The 17,827-nt window shown below is 38.4% G+C and overlaps 1 protein-coding gene across 1 annotated transcript; it reads left to right on the top strand.

Annotated features, from left to right (window-relative positions):
• Positions 1-10,139: 10,139 nt before the first annotated feature.
• LOC117483774 (extended synaptotagmin-2-like) lies at positions 10,140-17,408 on the top strand (the record flags this gene model as incomplete). Its single annotated transcript, XM_034132121.1, has 9 exons — positions 10,140-10,229; positions 11,159-11,245; positions 12,916-13,065; positions 13,184-13,599; positions 14,225-14,323; positions 14,421-14,552; positions 16,579-16,684; positions 16,959-17,008; positions 17,326-17,408. Coding segments are annotated over 9 exons (1,176 nt in total), but the record flags the coding sequence as incomplete, so codon positions are not given.
• Between the last annotated feature and the right edge of the window lie 419 nt (positions 17,409-17,827).

Raw genomic sequence — 17,827 nt, 5'->3', positions numbered from 1 at the left:
TTGCGTCAGCGTCAGTGTCGTCAATTCGCTTTTAATCTGCCATGTACGGTAATGTCTCTCAGCCACCGTAGTGTCGTGTCAGGTGGGCGTGTCGTGTAGGGGGCGTGTCGTGTAGTGTCGTGTACTGGTCGCGGCCACAGCTAGACCCTTCTCCAAAAGTGGGTGGGGCTGTAAAGTGACGTAGATTTTACTCTCATCTATTATTCAAAACCATTCTATTTATTCTAACGTAAATTACATGCCAGTGTTTTATCTTTTTATTAAGCGATTTGTTTCTGTTGTTTAACTCATAGATATATATAAACATATGTTTTTATATATATCTATGGTTTAACTGGGAATGTTTTCACATTGAACCGGAAGTACGTCACTTCACTTTGTCTTCTTCGTCCCTTTTACGTTCCAGACAATGCATGGCTCAGCGTAACAGACTGAACAGCGACCCCAGGTGTGTCTACAGTGGAATTACATCTTCATTACTGAAGGAAAAATACTTTACCTTGTGTTTGTTAACTGGGTTTTTAATGCAGTTGGCTTTTCTTAATGGTTACAATATTGCTATGAGTTACAGTATATCTGAAGCAAATTATGTTTCTGAAGATGTGTAGTCAATTCCACCCTTCAATGTAGCATAAATGTGAACTCTCATTACAGGAACAATACCGGAAACAGACGTAGGAAAGATCCTCAGCTCGCTGATTGGATGTTTTAGTCGCAATGCACGTTGGGATATGGTGTTTATGCCGAAAACATTAAAAAAAAAAAATAATAATACTTTATTCCGAGTGTTCTTGCTTTTCTCTTTGAAAGTCATCACATAACGGCATTGTAATACACGGTTCGGCTGCATTAAATATTACACATCTGCCATAGTTCTTTATTTATAGAGCCCTGATGAGAAGACTTCTGGACAAACAGGAAGAACTGCCGCCGAAACTGAATACGTGACATAAATATATCAACAATTAAACAACATCTTACATTTCTTTTCACAAAATACGTCTCCTTGCAGTATCAATACTAATTCGGCTGACTTTTATATTTGATCCAATTGGTAGATAGGTTATATTTACACCATAACGGTGCACAGCTGATAGAAAAGGACTTGTAGTTTTTAAAGATATTACTGATTTTCTTTGAATATAAGAATGTAAATACTGAGTTGAGAGAATAGTCAGGGGATTTGGGTGATGGGAGACACATCTATGGAATCACAATTTCAATAGCTTACCATTAAATGACGGATATACCTTTCTGTCTGTGATGTTTTACAAATCAGATATTAATGTGTAGAAGTAAACATGAGAAATAATATAGCAATATCCTGTACAATTATGTAAAAACATGAATACAACTACACATCTTCAGATGTTATACATACATAAGTGTCCTACACTAATAATACAAAGTTATTATTAGTATACTGTGTGTACCTTGTGTGCACCGCCTAGTGGTTAAAGCACGTTATTTAATTATTTTTGTTGAATAATGTTATTTTTGTTGAATAATGTTATTTGATGAATAAAATATTAAGAGTACATACTTTCATAGGGGGAAAGTAGAAGGTCAATGATAGAAATATAGAATATAAAAAATCAAGAAGATACTGTAAGTGATCTCTACAATAAAACAGTTTAGTGCCTGATGTACAAAGATATTAATATGAGGGTGTGCAAAACACACAAACTAATTAACCTTTATTAACACATTAAAGAATACTTTAGGTTTTCTTTCAAATAAGAAAAAAGCTTTGGGGGTATCTATCTACAGATAAATATTAAGCCTGACAAAGTACTTAACGTCTAATATATTGCTTTCCTGCAATGTTAACTGTGTTGAAGCACTTATTTTAACTGATATTATATATATATTAATTATACTCTTATGTATGTAGATAGTATACAGATGAAGCGTCTTATTTTGGACAGTTTAAAGTGCGAGGGTCGTGATCGGTTCATGCACGTTCCGTGATGGCCGGCCGGCCCCCAGTCAGACTTGATACCGCCCCCATGATAAATACATTTAATTATTGTGAAGCCAGCTGCAATGGATCATTGATCCACCAGGGGGTGCAGTGGGGTTCCACACTGGAGTCATGTGAAATCAACTTCTAAATAATAGATGTTGTTTAGTCGGAAAAAAACGAACGAGCCGGCTCTCCCGATTTTTAATCCTAATTTAATCATCATCATTGATGTTTATGTTCACCGAATTGACATGAAATCACTGACAAATATGAATATTCTGTATTCAACTTCATTGAAACGATCAGGATGGGTGTTGTTTTTCCCCACAATGACCAAGTCGCTGCAAATGATCCCATGTATTACATGTACATGGCCACATTCTCAACAAAGTTACGTAACGAAACATTCTGTATTCCTTGCTTACTTTTTATTTAATGCTTTATAACAGCTGGAATAGTTCGTTTAGAACAGGCACCTCACTCGCAATCTGCTCCTCCGCAACGCCTACCACCTACCTCCGGCTGAAATTATGAATGTACAGTAAGGCATAGTAATCATAGATAACACGGCAGGGTCCGTTACAGTTTGTTTTCATCTGATTTCAAATATTTCAAATGTCTGAAGTTAATAAATACATTCTCAGTGTTCAAGTCAATAATAGTCATATAAGAAAAGTACTGATCTAATAACAGAGATTTTATAAGGACTTTTCAATGTTCGACATCGCTCATGTGAAATACAGTAAACTGGATGTTGTGGTGCCGAGAGGCGGGGTATCAAAAGTACAAGCTAAACTTTTATTTAGCATCTGAACGATCTGAACACACTTGTAAACAACGTGATGCCCGGGAAGCGAAGACCCGGCGGAAACAGCTGGTCTGGTTCACTAAAATGTCCGTGTACAGTATATCTGGTACTAATGTATAGCGGATCTTTGTTAAGATCCATATGTCACGGATAGATATTATATATAGAGATGGGATGGCAGAAGGTGCTATATATATATATATAATTCCAAAGCTGGTAAAGACCTTTCAAATTTAGCAATAATAGTCATATAAGAAAAGTACTGATTTGTTCTTGAATATTATAATAAAATAAACACCGGCTGTTGTTATGCCTGCTGTAACGTTTACTTTCTCCGTTCTCCGCTTAAGTAATTATTACTTCCTGGTTAGCTTTCCGCTCGAAATTTAAATCTGAAAATGGCAAAATAACGGAGAAAAAAACGTTCACAGAGAAGACGACAACAATTTTCACTTGCACTTGTCATTTAGCATCTGAACACACTTGTAAACAACGTGATGCCCGGGAAGCGAAGACCCGGCGGAAACAGCTGGTCTGGTTCACTAAAATGTCCGTGTACAGTATATCTGGTACTAATGTATAGCGGATCTTTGTTAAGATCCATATGTCAGTAGAGATGGGATGGCAGAAGGTGCTATATATATATATATATATAATTCCAAAGCTGGTAAAGACCTTTCAAATTTAGCAATAATAGTCATATAAGAAAAGTACTGATTTGTTCTTGAATCAACTTTTTTATGGAAAATGTTTTATGTAATTTTATTTCATTTTAAATAAAATGAAAGACATTCACAGTTAATGTAATTAGATATACATTATTAATGCCATACATTTTTAAATGTAATTAGATATACATTATTAATGCCATACATTTTTGCATAAATATTTATTCAGTATGATAGCTGTCTAACAGAAGTTAAATCCATTTCTCACTTATTCTGACAATGTACTTAACCCCAAATAAAAGAACCCAATAAAAATAGTTGTTAAATAATAGTGAAGTCACGTTGTAATAACAATAATTCATCTCTCTCGGTTTTTTTTGTTTTCTTTGTGTGCTTTGCCAAAAGCCACTGTGTCAAGTGTCCTAGTTGGGTTACCGTAACGAACAGCAGCCGGCTCTCGATTTTTAATCCTAATTTAATCGTTTATGTTCGCCGAATTGACATGAAATCACTGACAAATATGAATATACTGTATTCAACTTCATTAAAATGTTATTAACGTGCCTAAACTCAGTAATTCACTAAAAATTACTGATCCCTCCGCATCGCGGAGGGATCAGTAATCTTGATCCCTGGGTGTTATTTTTCCCCATAATGACCAAGTCGCTGCAAATTATCCAGTTTATTACATGGCCACATTCTCAACAAAGTAACGACATGACTCCCAATATTAATTAAAATGCTTTTATGGATTTAGAAAATATTTTTATTGATTTAAAACATAGTTCTATGTATTGATTTAAATTTACATGCATCCGCTAAGAAATATAGTCCGTTGTTACCGTTTTTTAAACAGTCAGAATGAAACGGCAGCTCTCAGCTGTGTGTTCACACTCCTAACTCTGATCTTTCTTTTCCAACAGTTAAGTTAACTGTAGGTTACTCTGAGTGACAAGCTTACAGTTAGTGAAGTAACACTTTTTTTTTGTGAGTCACGACCTCGTTGTTTCATTCTAACATAACGCTCCAAATATGACTGTTTCCACTCGGACTTCAATACAGCAACACCATTGTTTGGTTTCCATGGTAGCGTGTCTCTTTAGTAGCGTGCACTCCTTTCCTGTAAATTACAGGTCCAGCCAGGCAAAACAGTAATATGAAATATGAACGTTAGTTTTTAACTGAAATGATCAAATAAAGTCAAAATGTCACAGTGTTTACAAACATTGACCATACCGTTCACCAGCCCCCACCCCACTCTTTGTTTAAAACGAATTGGCCATCGGAATGTGTGTGTCCCAACCCCCCCCTGTGATATCTCTTCACAGGGGGGAGAGAGTTAGACGCTCGTGAATTGTCAACGGGGGGGGGGCCTCTCTGCACGGAGGAGCCGCGGAGAAGTGAATCACAGTGATCTGCTATTTTAAAGTAAATTCAACACATATCGACCCTAAATATAGCATATATTAAGAACGAGAAAGTGTTAACATCGTTTTTTGTAAACATATGACCAATGTGCGAGGGTGATGACATCAGAGCATCGTCCTATGGGCTTAGCCCCGGACAGGTACAACAGGTATTCACTCAGAGGGGGGTAGTTACCCATTTACATGTCAAAAAGCAACATACAGTAGGCGGGTGGGGGATGGTGAACGTTTACATTTCTCTACAGCAGTGGTTCCCAAACTTTTTGTGCCCAAGGCACACCAAAGGACAAGTAAAAATCTCAAGGCACACCTATTGTGCGAAATAGCCCTTATAACACGTGTTATCACTCATATCATGTAAAATATCTGTAAATGTGCATAATTATTTACTAATGCCAAATAAAATGTATAGATAGAACAATCAGTGGTTCAAGTTAGTATATTCCTCAGTGTAACATATCCACTAGTTGCAAAGCTTAAACATTTTTATATATTTTTTTATTTTAAGGGAAAGGATGTTTTCACTACTCAGTTTGTCAACTATGTTACGGACAAACTCGATGTCATTACAATCATTTGATTAAGTCCTGCACTTCAAGTAAAATCAAATTTGAAAGGCTCTTGAGTCTATTCTACCATATATCCAAAGATTTTTTAAAGTTTAAAAAATAATTGTATTAAAGTTTTGTTTTTTCATGTGATATGTTCAGCACTGTCATTAAGTTTAGGGATATTTTGTATTATAAAACTACCATACAGGTCATTTTGATAGTTTTAAGAGATGTCATGTAAAACTCCAACCTGTGTAGATATACATTATACTATAAAGGATATCAGAAGCACTATTTTAGATATTTTAAATTTGAAAAAATGAGGTGCAACATAGTTGACAATGAAAGTCAAACATTTGACGCAAATAACATAGTTGACTGGACACATTATTAACCATCAGCACTATGTTAATTTCAAGGCAGAAGTGCAAAATTCCATTGATAATGATGTGTAATGACGTCTACATGTCGTACAAATTGTCAACTAGGTTACCTGTCAACTAAGTTACTACAGTTATTACAGTACTGGGTAACTCAGTTGACAGGTAACCTAGTTGACAATTTCCCTATTTTGACCCATCATTTCAATGGTAGGCCTTGCCTGGATGACCACATGTCATTTTCTTGAACAGGTTAACATCACATTTGCACATATAATTGAATTAAAATCATTAAACAATTGTAAACCATAACAATGTACGTAACATTGTTGATTGTCAATGAGTATATTAATTGACCATGTGCTATTATACATAAAATATTGTAAAAATGTAGAGGACAATCACCACAGTGTGTTCAAAATGTCTGCCAAAGAGGAACATGGCATCATGTGATGCTGGTGACATGGTATTGGGACAAACAATTTTTGAGTTAAAGGGGGAAGTTCTGTTAGTAACATAGTTGACAGAACTTTTGCGGACATTCATATATTAAGATATTTAAATTATTTAAAGGGGGAAATCAATTAAAAATATGTTATTATTCTTTAGTATTTAGACTTTTGAAATAAATGAATCATTTTTTAAATTTACTTTAATGGTTTTTATTCATTATTTTGAATCCAAGACACCCTCAACTGAAAAACGGACATAGCAAAAACTGACAATTTAAGAACATCATGACACATTTCAAGCTAAATAAAGCATAGGATGCACATAATGTTTGTGTGATATTATAACATGCTTTCCAATAATAGGCAAAATATGATATTTTTGAAGAAAATAGTTAGAATAATTATAATTATCATCAATGGACATCAATGGACATGGAATGTACCCTAAATTGTAGAATCACTCAGCAGTTACATACACCAAACCTTCCAGTTATATTCCTATCAATATTATGAAGGCTTTTACAGAAGGGTTTGGTCATATATAATTCATAGCCTGAATTATATAACATTTTATACCTAAAAACATGGTGAAAATTGATATTTTAGGGCTGTTGACAGTATTTTCTGATTTATGGAGTGATACAAAGAGATATCCAAAATCCCTTCTGTAAAAGCCTTAGATACTAATATGACTACAAAATGAAACAATAATTTTGATCCTGGCTTTATCCAAAGTTCAGATTTCGGTTCCTGAAATGTGTTAAAATATGCGCATATTTCATGAGATAATGGTTCATTTGGATATTTAAACATGCTATTTCAGAAAACTTGTAATACAAAAAACAATTGCCTTATTGTAAGTAATTAACTGGAGAAATATTTAGCTGATATCTTTAAGTTAAAAATACCCTATTTACCTGGGGTGTCTCGCCTTAATTAGATGTTTGATAAGTGCAGATCACATAGTAAAACACGTACACAGATACATTATTTTGTATTTTTATTAAATTCGACAATGTCAATTTCACTTTCCACTATGTCCACCGTTGTTTTTCACAACCAATGGCAGAACTTTATTGAGGCCTGTAATTAGTCAACTACAGGTCTCTTGAGTCAGTCTTTTTCTTCCAAAAAGCTTGTGACAAGATGTTATTGCTCTTGGGGCATTAAAAACAAGATTTTAACTTTAGTTTTTTATATAATATCTGCATTTTCTATTGTGAAAAACTAAGTCTTAGTTATTTAATATATAGCGCCATTTCCTGGTTAAACCCTGAAATTGGAGAATAGTGGGAGGGCCTAACATTCCTGAATACTGGTCTTTGGCAGGCAACTGGCTGGCAACTGGCTGGCAGTCGGCAGGAAGCTGTATGCTGGGGTCCAAAATAAGAGGCTCCATCTGTAAGACATGTGCAGAATTTGAGTTTAATGGTGGAGGAATACACACATATTGATAGATGTCTTGTAATGCACTGTTGAGGAATCTGTGACCCAAGTTTTTCATTAATTGCATAACTTCAACATAGTGGTGAATATGATATGTCAATAAACCTTAGAAAATCTTGAAAGGGATGTGCAAAATAGCTATTATATACAGTTTTTAATTAACTATTAGTAGAGAATAACGAGTAATGAATATACTTTATAGAGATCTGCAGATAAATGTTTAGTCTTCTCAAGCACCAACTAATATCTCTCCTGATTGTTGGCACTTGACAATCACCTTTCCCTGAATTTTACTCAGGTGTAACTAAAGTCTGCTTTAAGGGTTGTTTATATTTCACATCATTAATCAGAATCTGCAAAGTAACTAAAATAAATGTAGTGGAGTAAAAATACCAGGTTAACCTCTGAATTGTAGTGGAGTAGAATTACAAAGTAACAATGAGCTGGCATGTGGGTATATATTAATGCTTCCCATTATGGACACAAGCGATTTTCACCCATTTATTAATTACATGTTTTACATTTGTACACACCAATTTGTTTCCTATCCCCTAAACCTCCAGGGCTGTACACAGTTTAATACTGTCAACTTCTAATTTTGGGAAAAACGAAAACGTCTTTTAAAACTACAATTCCCAGTAGAGACGCTATAGAACATGTTGCGAAACACAATAGCCAGCATGTGTAGTTCTGGGGGGGCGTTCGAGTCCAGTTTTGGAAAGTCTGCCGTGGTTTCGTTCCATTTCAAAGAGCTTTTTGGCGCTCGGCGTAACCTTGGCGCACTGCCACTCCAACATCCAATCCCAGAGCTTGAAGATTAATCACGGGGTTTGTCAACGGGACTGTAGTCCCAAACGATAGCTGGGGATTATGGGTAGTGTAGTGTCTTCGGCCATGCTAAACTCTGATTTTTTTTTCGGATTTCATATCGCATTAACACCATATCCCGACGTGCATTGTGGCTAAAACATCCAATCAGCGAGCTGAGGATCTTTCCTACGTCACTTTACAGCCCTGCCCACTTTTGGGGAAACCAGCTGTCATTTGAACGGCGATCAGCCTGAAGCCACAGAGCTCTTCTGTTGTATACTGTCCTTTCTTCTTAGAGGAAGTACAGAAACACGTAACTCTGGATTTGTTTTAATGTTTGAGGTGCAATAAACGACACAGCAGCTTTTTGGCATGTTAAAACTATTATTTTCTGCCTCGCAGCTGGCGAAATTACAGCCTCGCCTACTGATTTTAATTTAACCATAGGATATCAAGCCCGATCGTCGATTTCAAATGTGTGCTCTAAAATGATATTAATAAATTACTATTATCATTATTATAAGCTAGAAAAGAAATGTCAAAGATAGGTAGAAAGCAAACGTATTTAAGATATGTTCAGAACAAACGTAATGTGGGACAAAATACGTTTCTTGTTAAACGTAATTGAGAATGCTGTATGAAACGACTACAAACAATATTGTGATTATTAACCATTAACCAGCATAATAGCGGATTTGGTAAACTGAACAGTGAGCCGCCAGCCAGCGCGAAAATAAGTTTGCTCTAAAATGATATTAATAAATTACTATTATCATTATTATAAGCTAGAAAAGAAATGTCAAAGATAGGTAGAAAGCAAACGTATTTAAGATATGTTCAGAACAAACGTAACGTGGGACAAAATACGTTTCTTGTTAAACGTAATTGAGAATGCTGTATGAAACGACTACAAACAATATTGTGATTATTAACCATTAACCAGCATAATAACGGATTTGGTAAACTGAACAGTCAGCCGCCAGCCAGCGCGAAAATAAGTTTGCTCTAAAATGATATTAATAAATTACTATTATCATTATTATAAGCTAGAAAAGAAATGGCAAATATAGGTAGAAAGCAAACGTATTTGAGATACGTTCATAACAAACGTCATGTGGGAGAAAATAGGTTTCTAGAAGATATGTAGAAAATAAACGTATTTAAGATATGTTCATAACAAATGTAACGTTGAAGGAAATACGTTTCTTGCGAAACGTATTTGAGAATGCAGTTTAGTTTTGTGGGAACGTAATTTCTAGGAGACAGGGTTGAGTGTCTCTACTTTAAAAGATTCACGTTTGACTGAAATGTGAAGAGTAGCTCCGGGTAGTTTGGTATCTTGGTAAACATATAAGATACCAAAGCCCAAAATGACACTGTATGAGCTCAAAATCCACATTTTGAAAGCTTTAAACATACTGTACAGTTAGCGCCATCTCATGTTGGCAAAACGTATTTTACACTTTAATATATAAAAACATACATATTCAACTTAATTTTAGATTTAATTTCAGATGTTTACTTGTATTTCTTTATGTTAAGAATATGCTATATATGAGATCAATCTTTACCAAAGCTTGTAGAGTTGAAGACTTCATATTTGTGTATTTATTTGCTTGTAAAACGTTTTTCTTCCTCTCCTGCAGTCTGGTAAAAAAGTGACCAGCGATCCAAATCCATTCGTCCAGTTCAGAGTGGGACACAAGTCCTACGATAGCAAGGTGAGACCAAAACACGGTGTTATTTTAGGAAGTATACTCCTTAATGGGAGGCGTGTTGCGCAGTGGGTTAGTGCGTTGGTGGTGGGATCAGGGGGGTCACAGGTTCAAACCCCACTGCAGTCAGCATGTCGCTGTGTCCCTGAGACACTTCACCCCAAATTGCTCCTGTGGGGATTGCTCACAGTATTGAGTATGTAAGTCACTTTGGATAAAAGCGTCTAACAAGTAACATGTAATGTAATGTAATAATCTTATGTATCCTCCTCATTTCAAAACGCAACAGAGTTATGTACGTTTTATCTAAAGTAATACTTGAAATACATCATAGGAATAAATGGATTGGGGGTAACTTTGCCTTTTAGTTAGCAGATACTGTAACATTGTGTGAATTTAAGTTGTTAACTTACTTTCTTGTGTCCGTTCATTAAGTACAAAGATAGTCAGGGTGTTGTTAGCCTAGCTTAGCATAAAGACCGGAAAGCTAGTTTCGCCTTGATACTGTATGTTTCAGGCTAGTTTCGAGTCTTTATGCTAAGCTAGGCTAACCGTGTGGTGAATTCAGCTCTGTAAGTAAAACACAAATCATCATATCTTATCAGCGCACTTTCCCTTAGAAATACGCTGTGGTAATTTAGGAGACAATTTTCATGCAATAAGTCTGTTAATTTATTTTAATATAATGTCACCAACGATGCTAAGATAGCTATTCTCTACTGTAGCTGCTAAACTTAGCACATTTAGCGAGCAACTAACAGTACAATACGTTTGGAATTGGCTGAATCTTCACACATTTTAATGGATAAAATGCCATTTTCAGACTTGTTCTATCTTATTAAATACAAAAAAACATATTATTTTGTATTTAATGGAGTTTGTGACCAGTTTACCCAAATTTCCCTCTAACTCCTCTCTGTTGTTTCGTCCTTCAGACCCGATATAAGACCAATGAGCCGGTGTGGGAGGAGGCGTTCACCTTCCTGATCCATAACCCCCGCAGCCAGGAGCTGGAGGTCGAGGTACGGAGGCTAATCTTAGTCTTTTTTTAATATTTTCTTTGCTTCTGTGGTCTAAACTTTATAAGCAGTAAAGGCGAGACAGTCTATGGCAGGGCTTCTCAAACTCCGGACCAAGGTCCCGATCCGTACCGAACTGCAAATCAATCCGGACCGAACCCTGTGTTCCATTACCATGACCGCAAGTTAACCGCAAGTTAACCGCGACTTTCTTAATGCTTCTAATGCCTTTTTTGCCGAGGTTGAAGGCATCGGCTACAGACAAACAGTGCCATTTCTACTGGCATTGATCCGGACCAGTGACCTTGTATACAATTCACAAGTGGACCTTTAATAAAAAGATTTGAGTACCCCTGGTCTATGGGGAGACTCTGGATCTTAATTTTGACGATTCAGTGAAGAAAGAAGATGTCGTACTCTGTCCAAATTAAAGATTAAATGCAGCGCGGCAAAAACCGTGGCATGCTTACACTGTAGGTGCGCCGCGTTTGGGGGTACGGGGGGGGATGCGGGTGCTAGTGGAGCCTCGCAGATGGGGCTGCTGCAGCCCCCTCAGCATCCCCTCAGCATCCCCCCCCCCCCGCGTTTATCTTTTTTGAGAATGAGTTCTTATTTTATTTAATGTATTTGGGTCTACAACAGATGATACAAATGTTTGTGTCAGTAAATGTGTACTAACAGAGGCGGGGGTGTTTGTGAAAACAACGGGGACAGAGCTGGCTGCTGTCAGACAATCAGCTGTGCAGCGTCATCACAAACGGACGTCGCTTCACGTGACGCTCCGGAGGAAAGGATGTCCCATTGCTCTTAAAACTCATTTCCCTGCTTCTCGTGGTTTCCTTGCGTCTCTCCATGCTTCCCTGGTGGGAGGGACTAGTCGCAGGGAAACAACGCAAGTGAGGGACGCAAGGAATCCATTTAACCGACCTGAGATGCAGCCACTGTCAGAGCAAACTGGGCTTACAGGGAGGGGGGGGGGGGGGGGGGGGGGGGGGGGCAGGAGCTCCAACAAGGCATGTAGGACAGAGAGTGAATACACATACTATACAGAGACGCTGTATGAGAAACCAATGTGATTTTGGAACATTGAACAATGTAAATCTATTCTAGTAGACCTCAACAATGGAATTATGATCAGTAGAAATGGCCATGACATGGGACCTTTAAATTATCTATAACCCCACTTTGTACTTTGACGTTTGACTTATTCATCAACATTTAATCAAAATGGCTATAACTTAATGGTTTAATTCTGCAAACTGTCTCAAAAAAGACTCTCTCTTTGGGCCTTTTTAAATATTTTCCTTGCTAATTTAGTCTAAAATATATAAGCAGTAGAGGCGAGACAGTCTGTGGAGAGACTCTGGATCTTAATTTTGACGATTCAGTGAAGAAAGAAGATGTCGAACTCTGTCCAAATTAAAGATTAAATTATCTAAAACCCCACTTTATATAGAGAAACTGCTCGTTATTGTACTTTGACCAATTATTCATAAAGATTTAAACAAAATTGCTATCATTTAATGCTTTGATTCTGTAAACTGTCTCCAAAAAGCCTCTCTCTATGGGTGTTTTTTTATATTTTCTTTGCTGCTCTAGTCTAAACATTATTCGCAGTAAAGGCGAGACACACTCAAGACAAAACCAATGACTTCCCCTCCGTGTGTTTCCAGATTAAAGACGAGAAACACGAGTGTACGTTGGGCGTTTTGACGGTGCCGCTGACTCGCCTTCTGGAGGCCGAGGAAATGACCTTAAATGAACGTTTCCCCCTCAAGAACTCCGGCCCGAGCTGCACGCTGAAGATGAAGATGGCTCTGAGGGTAAGATAAGAGAAGAAGTACTTTATTGATCCCAATTTGGGAAATGTTTGGCACAAGGCATTGCACATGATTATATAACACAGATTCTACACTGATTCTGATTCTGTTTTAATTTCAGGTGCTGAGCTTGGACAAAACCCCTCCCTCTTCCTCCGAACCCTCCTCCCCCTCTTCAGTGCAGGTCAACAAGAACAAGAAAACAAACCCTCAACCTGCCGCCTCTTCCTCCGACTCCCCCGTTCCTCCCTCCTCCACCTTCGATATCCCTCGCTCCGCCTCAGTGTCGGCGCAGGACGTCATGAATCGAAGGAAAGAAGCCAACGATCCGAACCGCTCTGTAGGGAGCACTGATTTGGGGCAGGGAGGAAGAGGAGGAGGTTTAGCTCTGAGTGGGAGGAGCTCCTCTAATCTCGCCATTTCCGGGTCGCAGCAATATCTGGCGGGCGGAAAAGAGCTGACTCCAAGCATCGCTTCTGATATCTCCAACCCTTACGCCACTCAGGAGCTCCAGCAGAGACTCGCGCAGCTGCAGAAGTAACTATCAAACTATCACATATCAATTTATCTCAAGTCAATTCAACTTTATTGTCAATCTTTCAGTTTGTGTGTACCAAGCCCCAGGGAAGTGCCCCGGATTCGTTGTGGCCAAACGGCGGTACTACAACTCCCGTATCAGTCCGTGACGTCACCCGGTCCAGAAAGACTTTTCCCCATTGACTAACATCGGGAAAGAGTAGTCTGTAAATCAGCTTATAATTTTTTTTAAACGAAATAAACTACCCAGCACGAACACTATTACATCCCTTATTAGAATCATTCGTTTCTTAAAGTTGTAAAATGCACTAAAAGCCGAGTCTAGATTTATTTTCTCTCTCCATTCATTCTACTGAGCCGAAGGTGGGCAGGGCTTAATGACAGGGGGCGGGGCTTACGGGAAAACGCAACTGCGCTCTATGAGCTACATACGGGTACTTCTGCTCTGACAGCAAGGCATGATGGGTAATTTGTGACGTTTTGCTCTCGAGAATGTCAGGCCATTTTGTCCTCATGCGCCAATGAGCAGCTCTCATAGGAAAGAACGAGACCCCGCCTCCCACGCTGTATACAGTTCTTATTCTACATCCATGGTTTAACCCCCTCTCTCTCTCTCTTTCTGCAGTGGTTCTGGTCCTGGTCACTCCCCTCTGGGTGAGATCCAGCTCACCATCAGACACTCCTCCCAGAGGAACAAACTCATCGTGGTGGTGCACGGCTGCAGGTACGAACAACACAGAACCAGGAGTTTTACTGACTCTATATATCAGGAGAGGGTTTTTTAAGTCTTCAGTTATAATCTGTTGTTTCCCTTCCCTCAGAAACCTGATAGCGTTCACGGACCACGGCTCGGAACCGTACGTCCGCCTCTACCTGCTTCCCGACAAACGGAGGTCAGGGAGGAGGAAAACTCACACCTTCAAGAAGACCCTCAACCCCGTTTACGACCAGACGTGAGTCCCACCTTCACTGGCCTTTTTGGACAACTTGTTTTCATTAAAAGTCAAAAAAGAACTAGATCTATGATATGTAGTTCGTGGAGTTATCCCAAATCTTTCCAACAATTGTCAAACCAGAGAAATCTGTCGTTATTAATCAGAATCAGAATCCCTTTATTAGTCCCACAGAGGGGAAATGTACATTTGTTACAGCAGAAAAGAGCCAAAGACAGCGTAATGTTACCTAAGAAGCATGCATGAAAAAAAATAACAGTCAAAAAAGTTGAATAATTTACAAAATGCACATCCTGTAACAGTTCTGAGGATTTAGCAGCCAGGTATATATTGCACAGTTATTAACGGCATATATATATTGCACATAGTTGGTTGGTATTTAACAACAAGGGGTGTTGTCGTCTGTTAACAAGGTAGCGTTGCATTTGGCCTCCTCTAATGGCATTTTACCCCCATATTTTACTGTCAGAAACCTTCAAGCCACATATTTACAAAACACTTTGTAGATTTGTAGATAAAAAAAAACAGTGACTTGATGGGATGGTGAGAGCAAATGATATCACCAAACGCTGTCTTTAGTTAATTTGTTGATTGACAAGAATCAGAATCCCTTTATTAGTCCCACAGAGGGTGTGGTGGGGGAAACTTCTGTAGCAATGGAGAGTCAGGACTCAAAGAGACACGAGGAGAGCTGGAGCTTTGATGGCAAACACTGACGGTTTATTTGGAGCTTCGGCCAGAGAATTGACAAGACAGGTGGTGTGTCACGAGTTGACACAGCGGTTGCCAAACCAATTCTGAAGAACTCTTTCTGCAGCTCGAGGTTTTAACTAGTTCGGAGTGTAATAATCAACATTCTTTATCAGTGAGACTAAACAATTATGGACCCTGAATCTAACTAGAGCTCTCGTCCATAGGAAAGAATGTGCGCCAGAGAACCTACGTCCCTGAACAGTAAACTACCTCATGGCGGCTTGTGCTCTGTCATAGACTGGCAACAACAATGCGCCCAAGCTGCTCCTCCTTACGAGAGATAGCAGCAATACCCAAGGCCGCAGACCTATGCCATGGGAAGGAGACAGTGAGATGAGAACATGATGAACTGGTTCGAAGGTTGAATACCTAAGCAAATTATTCCCTAACAGTGAGCATTTGGTGAGGGATATTGTCAGATATCTGGAACAAACTCCCAGAAACCTGCAGGTCCGCTGCAACTCTGACTACTTTTAAATCCAGGCTGAAGACTTTGTAACTTTTATTTATGTTTTATTATCTTTGCTTTTTAATGTTTCTAATGTGTTTTATGCCCTTAATGTCTTTGATTTTTGTAAAGCACTTTGAATTGCCTTGTAAATAAATACTATAGGCGCTTTCACACCAAGTACTTTTTCCCAGGAATAGTTCCCGGAACTTTTATTTCCTGGAACTATCTAGTAAATCGTGTTCAAACCGGAATAAGTCCCTGAGGGAGCCGCTGACGTCACTTCTTCTTCTTCTGCTTTGGGTTTACTGGCAGGCCGCAAACAACTTCACGGCGTATACTGCCACCCGAAGTCCCCGGCCAGAAGTCCCCGGAGTTCTTCCGAGTAAATCTCCAGAACGCCGACACCTCCTCATCACTCCACCGCTCCCCTTTCTTTTGTGTTGCCATAAGTTAGTCTCTCTCCGTTTGTGCGCTGGGCTAATGCTAATGCTAATAATGCTAATGCGAGCAAATAAAATGGCGGCTTCACAAAAACTTTTCTGAGTTTTACGGGGCGTGGTTTGCAATTCGCCCAGCCAATCAGAAATTGGAACCTTTTCCTCCCCAGGAAAGTACCTGCTCTTTAGCAGGCACTAAAAAGGGGTGAAAAGGTTCGCAAAAAAAAGTTCTAGCTCCAGATCTTTTTGGTGTGAACGCAAAATCCCAGGAACTATCGGAACTATTCCTGGGAAAAGTACTCCGGTGTGAAAGCGCCTTGTGCTTTTAAACGTGGTATTTTAGCAGCTGATGATTGGTAATGTTTCCTCTCCTCCTCCTCCTCAGCTATGAGTTCAGTGTGTCTCTCGTGGAGCTCCACAGACGCACTCTGGACGTCGCGGTGAAGAACGGAGGAGGACTGCTCTCCAAACACAAAGGCCTTCTGGGAAAGGTACGCTCTCTCACTACAGATTCTACATGCTTCATTAAATACAGAAATGTCTTGAAATCAATCCAATTATCTATAAAGCAGTCTTTGTTTGAGGATTATGGATTTAAATCTTGAGTTTTGACAATATTCCAGTGTGTTCATCTACCTGAAATAGTGTTACAAGAGTATCTTCAAGGATGGTAGATTATTCTGCTCATGTCATATCAACTGTTTGCAGTCTTTTAAACACTTGATTTAGCATTTTTAAATAAGCTCTGTTGTCTTTTCTCCTCAGGTTCTGGTGGATTTGACGTACGAGGACACGTCTAAGGGTTGGACACAATGGTGAGTGATTGATATCTCACTTATTATTTATAAAACTCTGATCATACAAATATGAAGACCAACAAACAGCTCAGTTTCATGTATGATGTTAAGAAATCTTTGAATCAAAATAAAAGCATGTATCTGTCAGATTTCCAAAATAAAAGCATGGATCTGTCAGATTTTCAAAATAAAAGCATGTATCTGTCAGATTTTCAAAATAAAAGCATGGATCTGTCAGATTTTCAAAATAAAAGCATGTATCTGTCAGATTTTCAAAATAAAAGCATGGATCTGTCAGATTTTCAAAATAAAAGCTTCTCTTTCTCCTCCTGCAGGTATGAGCTGAGTGAAGATGGTCTGACGAAACCTCAACAACTATAGAGCGAAACAACCATCACAATCACCATCATCATCATCACAATCATCATCACCACAACCATCATCACCACAACCATCATCATCATCACCACAATGATACAGTACATCTATTATTTTTACTAAGTGTACAAAGTAAAGAAGAAGCAGCTTTGATCCATTTAACCACATCAGTCGCAAGGCAGACCTCCCCTTTAAGAAGAGCCAGGCTTTAAAGGGAGTATTCCACATGTAGAATATTCAATATATCACCAATACTACCATGTACTGCTATGGAAAATATATTCCATATTTATAGGAGAATATATATATCAGCTGTAGAGGAAGACAATCTATTTTTTTGCGGTAACATGTAAAACTTTGTAAATATATAAACGATGACGCTCGACTAAAGAGGGCGCCGTGTTTGAGAGAGATTCAGGCCAAATGATTGTTTGTCGTTTTCTTTGATTCATTCGTTTT

The sequence above is a fragment of the Trematomus bernacchii genome, unplaced genomic scaffold (genome assembly GCF_902827165.1).
Source record: "Trematomus bernacchii unplaced genomic scaffold, fTreBer1.1, whole genome shotgun sequence".
Lineage (NCBI taxonomy): Eukaryota > Metazoa > Chordata > Actinopteri > Perciformes > Nototheniidae > Trematomus > Trematomus bernacchii.
Note: the sequence above shows the minus strand (reverse complement) of the source record. Positions and strands in the feature narration are given on the sequence as shown.